This window comes from Littorina saxatilis, linkage group LG2 (genome assembly GCF_037325665.1).
Source record: "Littorina saxatilis isolate snail1 linkage group LG2, US_GU_Lsax_2.0, whole genome shotgun sequence".
Classification (NCBI taxonomy): domain Eukaryota; kingdom Metazoa; phylum Mollusca; class Gastropoda; order Littorinimorpha; family Littorinidae; genus Littorina; species Littorina saxatilis.
Window position 1 is genome coordinate 58275850 of NC_090246.1, and position 15248 is coordinate 58291097.

Here is a 15248-nt window from a genome sequence, read left to right on the forward strand (position 1 = left end):
ATTTTCATGCTGGGAAATAAGGGTCACAGTTTGAAGCTATATAGCAGCAATAGAGTCATGCTACACATATACAGTTGAAAACCCTTCCCCCCCCCCCATCCCCATTCCCCCTACCCCTTTTAAGACCTGTACAAATCTGGGAACATGTGATCTTGAAAGGGAGGGAGTCTTAAAATAGAGGTAGATTTACAGACATTATGAATTCAGAAGGGGGAGGGCTAATAAATCCAGGGGATTCCTATGTATCAGATGTCAAAAAATCGTATCATTCATTCATTTGTTACCGCCCCAGGGTCGTGTGGAGGAAGGGATGCCTGATCTTCCACTGTCGCCCAAGCATGCCAAAGAGAAAGCAGCACATGACTTGAGTTCTTGGAGGGTCACCATTCCTCGCACAGGGGCCCGACCAGATCCTGACAACATTCGGAAATACTACTATGTCTTCATCGTTGACGTTCGGCGTGTCGATGTTCCAGAACGTAGGACTTTCTTTAAGTACTGCCTTGTACTGTACTACATGTACCATGATTACATTGACCATTTGTACTTACATTCAAAGTGAGGGTAACTAATCATATGATAGGACCTGATTGGACAATGTAGAACCCAAAACAATTTGATTACATGAAAAACTCAAGGTACAAAGACTTCTCATGCTGGTCAAGACTACGTATGAGGTTGACAGGAAATGCAATGCGTTCTGACTTTGGGTACAAATGGCCTGCTTGATAGTTCTCCTGGAATGCTGTATGAAGTACTCGTGCAAGCTTCTCTACTATCACCTTTTTTCATTCTTTATTTTTGATCCCTTTTTGTATGTTTGTGCAGAAAACTCCAAGTCAAACTGGACTGTTGCAAGGTAAGAATTAATTGGTATCTCATCTCCTCTTCAGTTTTGTCATACTGTATATTGTTTTCTTTTCATACTTTTCCCAAGTACTTTGCAATTACATGTACATCACTAAAAGTGAAAAAGATGACAAACAAGGTGTTACCTCCAAATTTATTGACTGGTTGGTTAGTTTGTGGATTGATTGATTATTGATTAATTGGTTAATGATTGATTGATTGATTGATTGATTTCAGGCGTTACAACGAGTTCTATGTCCTGGAGCAAAAGCTGACTGAGTTCCATGGTAAGATGTCTTGCCTACTTAAAATTTGTTGGCAACTTTCTTTGTCTTCCTTTCATTTTTATCAGGCATGTATGAAAGCTGACCATCTGCTGATGAAAAAAACCAGTACTGCTTTCATGTATGACATACAAGTCAAAAATGTCTTTCTTTGCTGATGGAAGGAAATTGTACGGAAATGCAATAACACATTTTCCATCTTCTGTTTCTGTTCATCCTAGTAACTTTGTCTTTTGGTTTCTTTGTATTTTCTGAATTTATAATGCAAAAAGAAACCAAAACAACAAAACAAACATTCATACACATGCACACATGCAAACACACACTCACATGCATGCATGCATGCACACCTGCACACAAGCACACACACACACACACACACACTCACTCACAACCACACACACACACACACTCACTCCCAACCACACACACACACTCACTCCCAACCACACACACACACACACACTCACTCCCAACCACACACACACACACACTCACTCCCAACCACACACACACACACTCACTCCCAACCACACACACACACACTCACTCCCAACCACACACACACACTCACTCCCAACCACACACACACTCACTCACTCCCAACCACACACTCACACTCACTCCCAACCACACACACACACACACACACTCCCAACCACACACACTCACACTCACTCCCAAACACACACACTCACACTCCCAACCACACGCACACACACTCACTCCCAACCACACACACACTCCCTCCCAACCACACACACACACTCACACTCACTCCCAACCACACACACACACACTCCCAACCACACACACACACTCACTCCCAACCACACACACTCACTCCCAACCACACACACACACTCACTCCCAACCACACACACACACACACACACACTCACTCACTCACTCCCAACCACACACACACACACACTCACCCACTCCAAACCACACACACTCACTCCCAACCACACACACACACTCACTCCCAACCACACACACACACACACTCACTCACTCACTCCCAACCACACACACACACACACTCACCCACTCCAAACCACACACACACACACACTCACTCCCAACCACACACACACACACACTCACTCACTCACTCACTCCCAACCACACACACACACACTCACTCCCAACCACACACACACACACACACTCACTTCCAACCACACACACACACACACACACTCACTCCCAACCACATACACACACTCACTCCCAACCACACACACACACACACTCACTCCCAACCACACACACACACACACTCACTCCCAACCACACACACACACACACTCACTCCCAACCACACACACACACACACACACTCACTCCCAACCACACACACACACACACTCACTCCCAACCACACACACGCACACACACACTCACTCCCAACCACACACACACACACACTCACTCACTCACTCACTCCCAACCACACACACACTCACTCAATCCCAACCACACACACACACACTCACTCCCAACCACACACACACTCACTCACTTCCAACCACACACACACACACACACTCCCAACCACACACACACACACACTCACTCCCAACCACACACACACTCACTCCCAACCACACACACACATACACACTCACTCCCAACCACACACACACACACTCCCAACCACCCATCGCGATATAACCTCTGTGGTTGAAACGACGTTAAACACCAAATAAAGAAAGACTCCCAACCACACACACACACACACACTCACTCACTCCCAACCACACACACACACTCACTCACTCCCAACCACTCACACACACACACTCACTCACTCCCAATGCATGCATGCACACCTGCACACAAGCACACACACACACACACACACACTCACTCACAACCACACACACACACACTCACTCCCAACCACACACACACACTCACTCCTAACCACACACACACACACACTCACTCCCAACCACACACACACACACACTCACTCCCAACCACACACACACACACACACTCACTCACTCCCAACCACACACACACACTCACTCCCAACCACACACACACACTCACTCCCAACCACACACACACTCACTCACTCCCAACCACACACTCACACTCACTCCCAACCACACACACACACACACACACTCACTCCCAACCACACACACACACACTCACTCCCAAACACACACACTCACACTCACTCCCAACCACACGCACACACACTCACTCCCAACCACACACACACACTCACACTCACTCCCAACCACACACACACACACTCCCAACCACACACACACACACTCACTCCCAACCACACACACACACACTCACTCCCAACCACACACACACACACTCACTCCCAACCACACACACACACACTCACTCCCAACCACACACACACACACACACTCACTCACTCACTCCCAACCACACACACACACACACTCACCCACTCCAAACCACACACACACACTCACTCCCAACCACACACACACACACACACTCACTCACTCACTCCCAACCACACACACACACACTCACTCCCAACCACACACACACACACACTCACTTCCAACCACACACACACACACACACACTCACTCCCAACTACATACACACACTCACTCCCAACCACACACACACACACACACTCACTCCCAACCACACACACACACACACACTCACTCCCAACCACACACACACACACACTCACTCCCAACCACACACACACACACACTCACTCCCAACCACACACACGCACACACACACTCACTCCCAACCACACACACACACACTCACTCCCAACCACACACACACACACACACTCACTCACTCACTCACTCCCAACCACACACACACTCACTCAATCCCAACCACACACACACACACACACACACACACTCACTCCCAACCACACACACACTCACTCACTTCCAACCACACACACACACTCCCAACCACACACACACACACACTCACTCCCAACCACACACACACTCACTCCCAACCACACACACACACATACACACTCACTCCCAACCACACACACACACACTCCCAACCACCCATCGCGATATAACCTCTGTGGTTGAAAACGACGTTAAACACCAAATAAAGAAAGACTCCCAACCACACACACACTCACTCCCAACCACACACACACACTCACTCACTCCCAACCACTCACACACACACACTCACTCACTCCCAACCACACACACACACTCACTCACTCCCAACCACACACACACTCACTCACTCACTCACTCCCAACCACATGCACACACACACTCACTCCCAACCACACACACACTCACTCCCAACCACACACACACACACTCACTCACTCCCAACCTCACACTCACTCACTCCCAACCACACACACACTCACTCCCAACCACCCACACACTCACTCACTCCCAACCACACACACACACATACTCACTCCCAACCACACACACATTCACTCACTCACTCCCAACCACACACACACACACTCACTCCCAACCACACACACACACACACACACTCACTCACTCCCAACCACACACACACACTCACTCCCAACCACACACACACTCACTCCCAACCACACACACACACTCACTCCCAACCACACACACACTCACTCCCAACCACACACACACACACACACACACACTCACTCAGTCACTCCCAACCACACACACACACTCAGTCCCAACAACACACACACATTGACTCACTCACTCCCAACCACACACACACATTCACTCACTCCCAACCACACACACACACACTCACTCCCAGGAACCACACACACACACACTCACTCACTCCCAACCACACACACATTCACTCACTCCCAACCACACACACACACACTCACTCCCAACCACACACACACACTCACTCACTCCCAACCACACACACACTCACAACCACACACACACACACACTCACTCACTCCCAACCACACACACACACTCACTCACAACCACACACACTCACTCACTCCCAACCACGCACACTCACTCACTCCCAACCACACACACACTCACTCCCAACCACACACACACACACACTCACTCACTCCCAACCACACACACACTCCCAACCACACACACACACTTACTCACTCACTCCCAACCACACACACACACACTCACTTACTTCCAACCACACACACACACACACACACTCACTCCCAACCACACACATACACACACTCACTCCCAACCACACACACACACACACTTACTCACTCACTCCCAACCACACACACACACACTCACTCACTTCCAACCACACACACACACACTCACTCCCAACCACACACACTCACTCACTTCCAACCACACACACACACACACTCATTCCCAACCACACACACACACACTCACTCACTCCCAACCACACACACACACACTCACTCCCAACCACACACACTCACTCCCAACCACACACACTCACTCACAACCACACACACTCACTCACAACCACACACACACACACACTCACTCACTCCGAACCACACACACACACACACACTCCCAAACACACACACACACACACACACACACTCACTCACTCCCAACCACACACACACACTCACTCCCAACCACACACACACACACACTCACTCCCAACCAACCACACACACACACTCACTCACTCCTAACCACACACACACACTGCACTCACTCGCACACACCACCATGGAACTGATACCAAATCAGCTTGGTCGCTCATGAAAGAAAGACTCCAGGGAGTGTTTAACTGTATGTATGATGCCATGTCTGCAGGAGACTTTGTCAAGGACTGTCAGCTGCCACCCAAGAAATCTTTTGGAACAAAGAATCAGGAGTTTACTGAGAGCAGGAAGGATGTATTTGAACAGTTTCTTCAGGTAAACTTTGTGGCATTCTCAATTTACATTGGTACGCTTTTTTTAAGACCGCAGCAAACCTGAGAAAATAAGGGCTTGGAAGGAGGGAGTCTTTAAAATGGGGGTGACGTCATGAACAGAAAACCTGAAAAAGGGGCTGGGGGTAAAATTAACTCTGGGGGGTGGGGGAGGGGGATTCTATTGTAATTGTTCAAGTAGTTCACTGGATTGCATCCTCAAATAAGATTTACATGTGAGGGTCTCTTTAACCTCAGATTGGATGGTTTCAGATAAAATCAAAAGTTAATTTTAACCATAATTTACCCAGGGGAAATTGTATCAGAGGGACACATGCAACTCCATACCGATAAACATTTGAGAAAAAAACATAGCCACATTTTTTAATTTGGGGAAAGTACATCAGAGCGACAGAACTGTCACACGATACATGCAAGGGTCTCGTAATTCATGTAGACAAATTTCCGAAATAACTCTGTTGGGTTTGTATGGATTTTGAAAGAGTGAATACCCTTGTTTTTAGCAAGACAAACAATCCACACGTGCTTCTGTCTACGTGTTTGAGACACACACCCTCGCTAGTGACAGGCCTATAATATCACGAAGTTCAACACCAAGCCGTGACAGACATGGGCTAGAACTTTTTGCAAAAACTCACAGACGATTTTCATGTCGCATGCTCATTAATTTTCATCATTGTGGCATTAAGTAAAATACATTGGTCATTGTGCCAGGACACAGTGCAGGTGGCTCATTACACCTTAAAACCGTTGCGCAACTCTTGTTGTTGCCAATATGCTAGCTGTTTCATGGGGGAAAGCGACCCAAATTTCCAAGCAATGGAAGAATAAAGTATGAAATTTGCAGAAACTGCTGACCAAGCCTCACCTGAAGGGCAGTCAACTGCTGTACAAATTTCTGACCACAGAGGATGAGTTCACCTCCAGCTTTCTGCCAGACATGAAAATAGGTATGACTGTGCTACAAAGACCATAAGGTTTTTTTTTTTTTTTTTTTTTTTTTGGGGGGGGGGGTTATTTGTTGTTGTTGGGATGTATGCTAGAGTTACACTACTTCTGAATAATTTCTATTTGCTAGAACTTTGTGTCCGCTTTTAATGACAGTCTTCTGAGAGAACAATGTGTAGCTGCCAAAGCTTGTGCTTGATACATGTACGTGTATAATCTCTGTTTTGTCATTGATTTCATGAGCTAACATTAGTAACTATCTGCGTTGTTTTGTTTGTTATTTGCAGCAGGTGAATAATTCAATAACCAGCATGCAGTGACTACTAACGTTCTATGATTTTGCATTTGCATTGACTGTTTTATTCTTATCCCAATGTTTTGATAACAAATTCACTTCTCTGTTCCAGGGAAGTTTGTGAAGTCTGTGCCCATGAAACTGGTCAAAGAGGTATGTAGTGAACCTGAGTTGGTGTTATTTTCCTTTACTTCCCCTCCTCTACCTCTCACCCTGACTCTTTTTATGTATATCTCTGGCTTATTGTGCTTACAAAAATAGCAAACAGCAAGACAGAAATTGTACCCAGCAAACTCCACAATACGGGTGTGATTTTTGGGTTGGAATGCTTTTGTTTTACAGAGATTTATGTGCATTTTAGTGTTGTTGTATTTATATAAAATGCGATTTCATTTTTGTTTCTTTCATCAGTAAACTTTGAAAGTTTATCATGGATGTTACTTTATTTTAAAGTCACCTTTTTGTATAATTATTTTCAGAAAGGGCAGCATCTGGATCCATTCCTTGTCAATTTTGAAAAATCTACTGAAGCAGCCAAACCAAAGCCAAGGTGGGTCTAAAGAGAACTAGCTGAATATAAAAGTTTAATTACAAGGTCGATTTTTTTTTTTAATACAAGTTTTTAATGAAAATTTACTTTTTATTTATTTATTTTTTTCTTTGAAGAAATACAGTAATATTTTCTTCAGTGTGTCTGTAGTCTATTGATGCCTCGATATATTTTTGTTTTTACAGCAAGCCAGAGAGAAGAGGCTCTGATGCATCCATGATATCAACATCTAGTGAAAAGGTACTGTTTTCTTGGTATCAATCTTGTACATTTGTGTGTGTGTGTGTGTGTGCACACACTTGCATGCATGCATGCATGCATGCATGCGCGAGTGTGTGTGTGGTCCCTTTGGTGATCGTTTGACTGTATTTACAATTGCAGTCTCTGTGTCAAATTACAGTCTCTTTTTTAGACAAGAAGACTTCAATGTCAACAACTGTGACAGGTCAGTTATTAAATTATTTTCTTCTCAAATAATTCATTTCCCCATACTATTGTTTGGATGTGCAGATGATCAGCAGTCTGTATGAGAACAATGCCAACAGTGGCTTTGCTCCCCCTGTCAGCAGGGTGGAAGTTCCACCAGATGCCACCACTGTTGAAGTAGAAGGTGTCTTCGACTGTCTCATCTATTTTGGTGAGTCATCTTGAAAATGGAACCGCCCTTTTCAGACCCGCTGTTTTAAGACTTATCCCCTCTTTTAAGACCTTGATTTCACAGCTACCCCCCGCGGGTTAGGGGAAAGAATTTACCCGATGCTCCCCAGCATGTCGTAAGAGGCGACTAACGGATTCTGTTTCTCCTTTTACCCTTGTTGAGTGTTTCTTGTATAGAATATAGTCAATGTTTGTAAAGATTTTAGTCAAGCAGTATGTAAGAAATGTTAAGTCCTTTGTACTGGAAACTTGCATTCTCCCAGTAAGGTCATATATTGTACTACGTTGCAAGCCCCTGGAGCAATTTTTTGATTAGTGCTTTTGTGAACAAGAAACAATTAACAAGTGGCTCTATCCCATCCCCCCCCCCTTTCCCCGTCGCGATATAACCTTGAACGGTTGAAAACGACGTTAAACACCAAATAAAGAAAGAAAGACCCGCTGTTTTAAGACTTATCCCCTCTTTTAACCCCTTCACTGCCACAGTATAACAGCATTTTGGTATTGCTGTGCGCCAGAGCAAATTTCGCTTTCTTCGGTAGGTTCACTAATCTGTTCACTGCTCAATCATTTATTGAGATATCTCTTAGATCTTTGGCATGTGGTTTGCTTACACCCTTGGCTATTTAGTATTATCTGATAACATGATCATTGGACTTTGTTTGTGATTGTTATAATAAAAATCGATATAATGACCATTTTTGTCAAAAATTACAGTTTCCAAACTTTCACCCACACACTGCAGCACGTAAAACCGCAGAAAACACAGCTAAAACTGGTGTCAAAACATCAGGTACTCACATTACAGCCCATAACAGTATTCTTCTGTGTGGTAATCCATAAATCACTTCTTGTAGAGCTTCCAGAACACTGTATCATTTGAAAACAGGTCTACGAGTTGATGTCCGACTTTCGGCCGCCATTTTGAATCTTATAGATTCGAAAAAACTTCTAAAAATGTTTTTACCATGTGGTACTAACTTATCTGAACGGTCCCAACTCAAACCAATCAGAGACAAAGTGTGGCCAGCATCAGTCCCTCTCCGCACCAAACTCTATGGGAGCAGACAAGACCTGGAAGCCACGACGTCATTCGTCTCACAGACTAAACTGATGGTGTGACGGCGAACATAGGAGGAAGAAGAAGAATCTGAACGGTCAATGGGAAAGAACTGTGTTTAAACCCCTACAAGAAGTTGGACAGTGGTTACCTCCCATTTAGTTTTCACAAATGTCCTGAAAAGTGCTGATGTAAATGCCACGTACCTAGTACGTGTATGGGCGTATGACAAACCAAACATGACCATGTATCTAGTACGTGCTGGGCAGTGAAGGGGTTAAGACCTTGATTTCACAGCTAGATTTATCTTCATAACTTCTGTAACTTTACCCCTATTTTAAGACCTGATTTTGTTCAGATTTTCTGTGGTTTTAAACTAGCATGGTGGGGGGGGGGGTGCATGTGGTTGAAATAGCACATTGTTTACCAGAACTCTTGTGTTTCGTATTTTTCATCATTTGTAAACTACCTGCATACACATACAGATTTAATTGCAATTTACAATTACAACTGCTTAGCCCAGGGGGTTAGATCAGTTGCACCCGTAACCTAAAAACGATTCTCTCTGTCGTTATACAGAATACTTGAAATAGACCAGCGTCTTGATACCAAATAACAACCAGAAATGTTTTCGATGCGGAGTAGTATTCTATCACTTTTTCGCTGAATGCTGTAGAAAAGACGGTCGCAGACAGTTATCTCTGTACATAAGTGACGGCACTGTCCATGATCTTTGTATTGTTTTCAGCTCGTGAAATATACCGAGTGCCAGAGTGGGCTCACCACATGCTGTTCACACTTCGCATGCTGTTCAAGAACACATTGGAAAGCTACCTTGACAGCTATGTTGACTACAAGGTCACACAAGTCACGCAAGAACATAGGGTCATTTCACTGGTACATCTTCTCAGAGGTATGTGAGCGTTAGGGTGCGTGTGCTTGTGTGTGTCTGTGTCTGCTTGCGTGTGTGTGTGTGTGCGTGCATGCATGTCTGTATTCATATTTTTTCCAGGAGTCTTGTCAGTTGTCTGTTCCTGTGAATGAATGGGAATGACTAGCTGTTTGAATTGCTGACTGTTTGCGGGGCGGGGATGTAGCTCAGTCTGTAGCGCGCTGGATTTGTATCCAGTTGGCCGCTGTCAGCGTGAGTTCGTCCCCACGTTCGGCGAGAGATTTATTTCTCAGAGTCAACTTTGTGTGCAGACTCTCCTCGGTGTCCGAACACCCCCATGTGTACACGCAAGCACAAGACCAAGTGCGCACAAAAAAGATCCTGTAATCCATGTCAGAGTTCGGTGGGTTATAGAAACACGAAAATACCCAGCATGCTTCCTCCGAAAGCGGCGTATGGCTGCCTAAATGGCGGGGTAAAAACGGTCATACAAGAGCCGTGGGAGTTTCAGCCCATGAACGAACAAACAAACAAGCTGACTGTTTGCCTTCATATGCATGTGCAATTTTTGTTAATATGCCAAAAATACTGCAAGTAATTCTTATCATAAAACCCATCTGTTTTGATTTTTATGTTTCTTTTGTTTTGCAGATACGCTTTTCTTTGACACAGATCCGCCAAGGTAATTAAATGGTGTGCTGTTTGTTGTTAACCATTTTTCATTCCTATTCTGGTTCATTTGCTCTGTTGAACTGGGAATCACATCTGAAATTTCAGTCCACATATTTTTTGTGGTTTGCTTGGTATATGTAATGATTGTATTGATCTGCTTCTGCTTTTTTGCATCATAAGCAAGAAGGAATCCATGTGAAAAACAACAGATAAATTGCAGCAACTTAGTAAGCAGTTGCAAGTATGTGATTGTGGCAAACTTGCTGTTGTTGAGTTAACCTTATTTGCTTTTTTTCCCTCTCTTTTATCCAGAACTGATGAACAGAAGAAACAACGCTATGAGGAGGCCTTGAATGGTTTTATCGCATTCATTCCAAGTATGTCGCCTTTGTTGTATTTCTTGTTGTTATTGCATTTATTCTAATGCAAACAGTTTATTTTAATGAGACTGTTCTCAATCAATCAATCAATCAATGAGTCTAATATCGCGCATATTCCGTGGGTACAGTTCTAGGCGCTCTGCAGTGATGCCGTGTGAGATGAAATTTTATACGGCCAGTAGATTGCAGCCATTTCGGCGCATATTTACCTTTCGCGGCCTATTATTCCAAGTCACACGGGTATAGGTAGACAATTATTAACTGTGCCTAAGCAATTTTGCCAGGAAAGACCCTTTTGTCAATCGTGGGATCTTTAACGTGCACACCCAATGTAGTGTACACGGGGGGAGGTTCGGACACCGAAGAGAGTCTGCACACAAAGTTGACTCTGTGAAATAAATTTCCGCCGAACCTGGGATCGAACTCACGCTGACAGCGGCCAACTGAATACAAATCCAGCGCGCTACCAACTGAGCTATATCCCCGCCCCATCTCATCTACTGTCATCATTAAACTTCAGAGCAGCTGGCGACTTAGTTGGACTCTATATGGCAGGTAGACTCCACAGTTTAGTAATTGATATGCAAAGTAACAGTTACTTTGTTGACAGATCTGTTTTCATATTAAATCCTTCTGGTCATTGGGTAAAATCAAAATAACCAGGATTGCCTCACTGACTCAGTGACACTGGTTTTTGAATTTGAATAAAAAGATTGCTTGATATACAAATTGTGCTTTGATTTAATAGTGAGATTCTGTGTTTTTTTCTTAAGCATTAAATAGACCAAAGAGTCATGACTTGGGAACTGGTAAAGGGATTTATTGTCAGATTGGTTATTTGTTATTCAGCTGTGTTATTCTTACATATTTGGTGTTGTGCTAACAGGGATGAAAATTACCATCCTGAAATCCTGATTTCTTAATTTAAATGCTCTAATTGTGTGGGACCTCCACCCTCTTAACCCCAATAGGGGTGCTCTCCCTTGACCCATGGCTTTTATTTCTACTGAAATTGTATTTTTGCAACAGTTGTCCCTGCACAGATTATTTTGACTCTTCAGGTGCAGTGGCCTCGGTAGCAGGTTCCAGAAAAGCAGTTGAAGGGAGCAAATTCTTGTTGGATGTCTTTCAGAAACCTAAACTAAACAAGCAGGTGAGTGCAATATATTTCAGGATAGAAGTGTTCACCCAGAGGTTGGTGAAACTCTAGAAATATACTTTGATTGTGTGTGTTCATTGTGTGTGTTCATTTGTGTATGTATGTGTGTTTGTGTGTGTCTATGTGTGCTGTGCATGTGTGTGTGTCCATGTGTGTGTGTTTCCATGTGTGAGTGTGTGCATGCATTAACTATCGATTTCAGGTAGTGAATGAGTTAGAGAGAGAGGGAGAGAGAGAGTTTGTGTTTGTGCATTGTCTAGAACATAATTATCACAACATTCTGTTTTCTTTTTATCAGCTGAGCTACGTATTGCTGGATGTCTTGGTCACGGAACTGTTTCCAGAGCTGAAGGGGGAACCATCACCTCTCAACTCGCCATCGCCCTGAAGTGCAAACGGTGAAACCTTCTGCCTACGCAATTAGGGATCTTGATCAATGCTTGGCCTGGAAGTATCAAGAACAGAAGCTTCCTTTGTAAATGGAGATGAAATTGTATACTTATGATGTTCAAACTGCCATCATCATCTGGAGGTAGAGTGGAGGACAGGGTATGAGTGCATGAGAAAGTACTCAACTGGGTGAGACCCAAACACTGGTTCGGATTGGTTGAAATCACAAACAAATCTTAATTTCAACCAATCCGACAGAACATCTGCTTGCAATCCCGTCCGCTCCACGAGGCGCTCAGAAAGAGAAGCTGGCCAGACCCCTATCCTGTGGCCCCAAAACCATATGGCAGTCTGGAGGACCTGCATCAGGCTGCTTTCTTCATCGCAGACACTGGAGTTTTCATCCGACAAACAAGATGAAGAAAGAAGAAGATGAAGACCTAATTGTACACAGTGCTTGATTCCCACCCACTTACGCACCACCGGAGGTCTGCTCTCCACATTATGAAGTACACCTGCTTTGTTAAGTCTCCGCCATTTATGTGGTACTTTTATAGGGATCAGAACCCAATCTGTTGGCAGACTTGAACAGCTTTGGTCATTTGATTATTGACTTTCGTTGAGACATTGTGAACATTGCTACAAAAGAATTTTCAGCTTCTCAAAATCATGGCTTTGACCACACAGCGAAAGAAAATGACTTTAATTTGACAAGGAGACAGTGTTGCTCTCAAGCCTCAGTCCTCTGTCCCTCAAGCCTACTTTTCTGATGTGATGCAGTGTTCTGACCCCTGGCCTGTTTGACTGTCTGATAGTTTTGACATGAAGGTCTTTTAACTGAACAATTGTTTTCATAGCCAGTACATTTGGAGGTATGCATGGTTTCAATCCAGGTCCAACTGTCCAATTGTCCTCTGAGTCTGGTAATCAACTTTTTTTATATTTGTATTCAAACAAGTATATTCATGAAGTAGAAGTTAAATAGAGGTTAAAGGTCCCATTTCATGATCAAGCCACCATACATTTCAGGTAAGGGATTAAAATGGGTCGTATACATTGTAAATGTGGAAGTCGTTACTTCAGATTATTGACAAAGCAGGTGCTTGCATGTTAATCCACTGCCATCATGATTAAAACAAAAGCCATTGTAAAGAACTTTGCCTGGCGTTAAGTGATTAACAGAAAATGGTACAGCTAAACTAAATTGTTTGATGCCATATATATCCTTGTATCATTTTGTGTGATATCAGCGGCCACATTCCTTGGATCGTGTGTATATACTGATAGAATTGTTTGTAACTCGAAAATTTTATTGTAAATTTTCATTTAATAAATATACCTACCCGAATCACATGTAGCATTGACACAATCGGAGATGCTAGGTTCTGTACAGGCTAACCGTCTAAGGGAAGCAACCCCAACCACAAAAGTGTAAACGTAGCCATGGTAATGCCCATACACCCGGGGAGTTACCTCCCCTCGTGCATGCCATGTCACTACTGCTACTGAACACGTGGTTCCTATCATTCGACCTAAAGAATAAATTCTCCAAATCAAAAGCGGGGTTGGCGGGAGGGAATATACTATGTGATTCGGGTAGGTATATTTATTAAATGAAAATTTACAATAAAATTTTCGATTAAATTACATATTCCTACTCCGAATCACATGTAGCAGATTACAACAACAAGGCGGTGGGAAAGAAAAATCTAACTCACTCAAAAAACCTTGCCAAAAACCTGGACCGCTGCCCAAGAATCAGGGCGGTCCCAGTGGGAAAGAAAAACTAACCCACTCAAAAGCCCTTGCCAGGGCTGGCCCACTGCCAACAGGCAGTGAGGGAACCAAGGAAAGTCCTGATTGACAGCCGAGAAGTATCTCAGGCGAAAAGCGAAAGAGACAACCTCAGAGATCCAGAAAGCTGTGTTCAGCACTTCTTCCAATCTCCTAGCCGTAAAAAACAGCACAGGAATAGACCCAAGCCTTGGATTAATAACCCTGGCGAGCCAAGGGAAAGACAAGCTTCCCCCCCCCCCCCTTTTATTGGAAGGAAATGCTAATGTCCTGAGAAGATCCGTGCGTAAGGTTGTCCCCTCAACTGAGAAGGACGAACCCCCGCGGTGACCTTAAGACAACCATGCCAAAGTCTGCAAACCTTGGGATGTAGTAAAGCCCAAAAGGCTTGTGAGAAAGAAGTCAGCTCAAAATAA

General features: G+C 44.1%; 1 protein-coding gene across 2 annotated transcripts in view; it reads left to right on the forward strand.

Annotated features, from left to right (window-relative positions):
- The window catches only part of LOC138959370 (sorting nexin-14-like), a 37100-nt gene extending 22103 nt beyond the window's left edge, over positions 1–14997 (forward strand). For both annotated transcript variants that reach the window (XM_070330801.1, XM_070330803.1), the window contains 14 exons: positions 293–479; positions 829–859; positions 1087–1136; positions 5915–6018; positions 6883–6985; positions 7391–7431; positions 7758–7828; positions 8014–8068; positions 8339–8465; positions 10294–10458; positions 11089–11119; positions 11422–11486; positions 12551–12642; positions 12947–14997. In XM_070330801.1, coding sequence (XP_070186902.1) covers positions 293–479; positions 829–859; positions 1087–1136; positions 5915–6018; positions 6883–6985; positions 7391–7431; positions 7758–7828; positions 8014–8068; positions 8339–8465; positions 10294–10458; positions 11089–11119; positions 11422–11486; positions 12551–12642; positions 12947–13036 — 1212 coding nt within the window. In that variant the 3' untranslated portion in view covers positions 13037–14997. The remainder of the gene's footprint in view (positions 1–292; positions 480–828; positions 860–1086; positions 1137–5914; positions 6019–6882; positions 6986–7390; positions 7432–7757; positions 7829–8013; positions 8069–8338; positions 8466–10293; positions 10459–11088; positions 11120–11421; positions 11487–12550; positions 12643–12946) is intronic.
- The last annotated feature ends 251 nt before the right edge of the window (positions 14998–15248 follow it).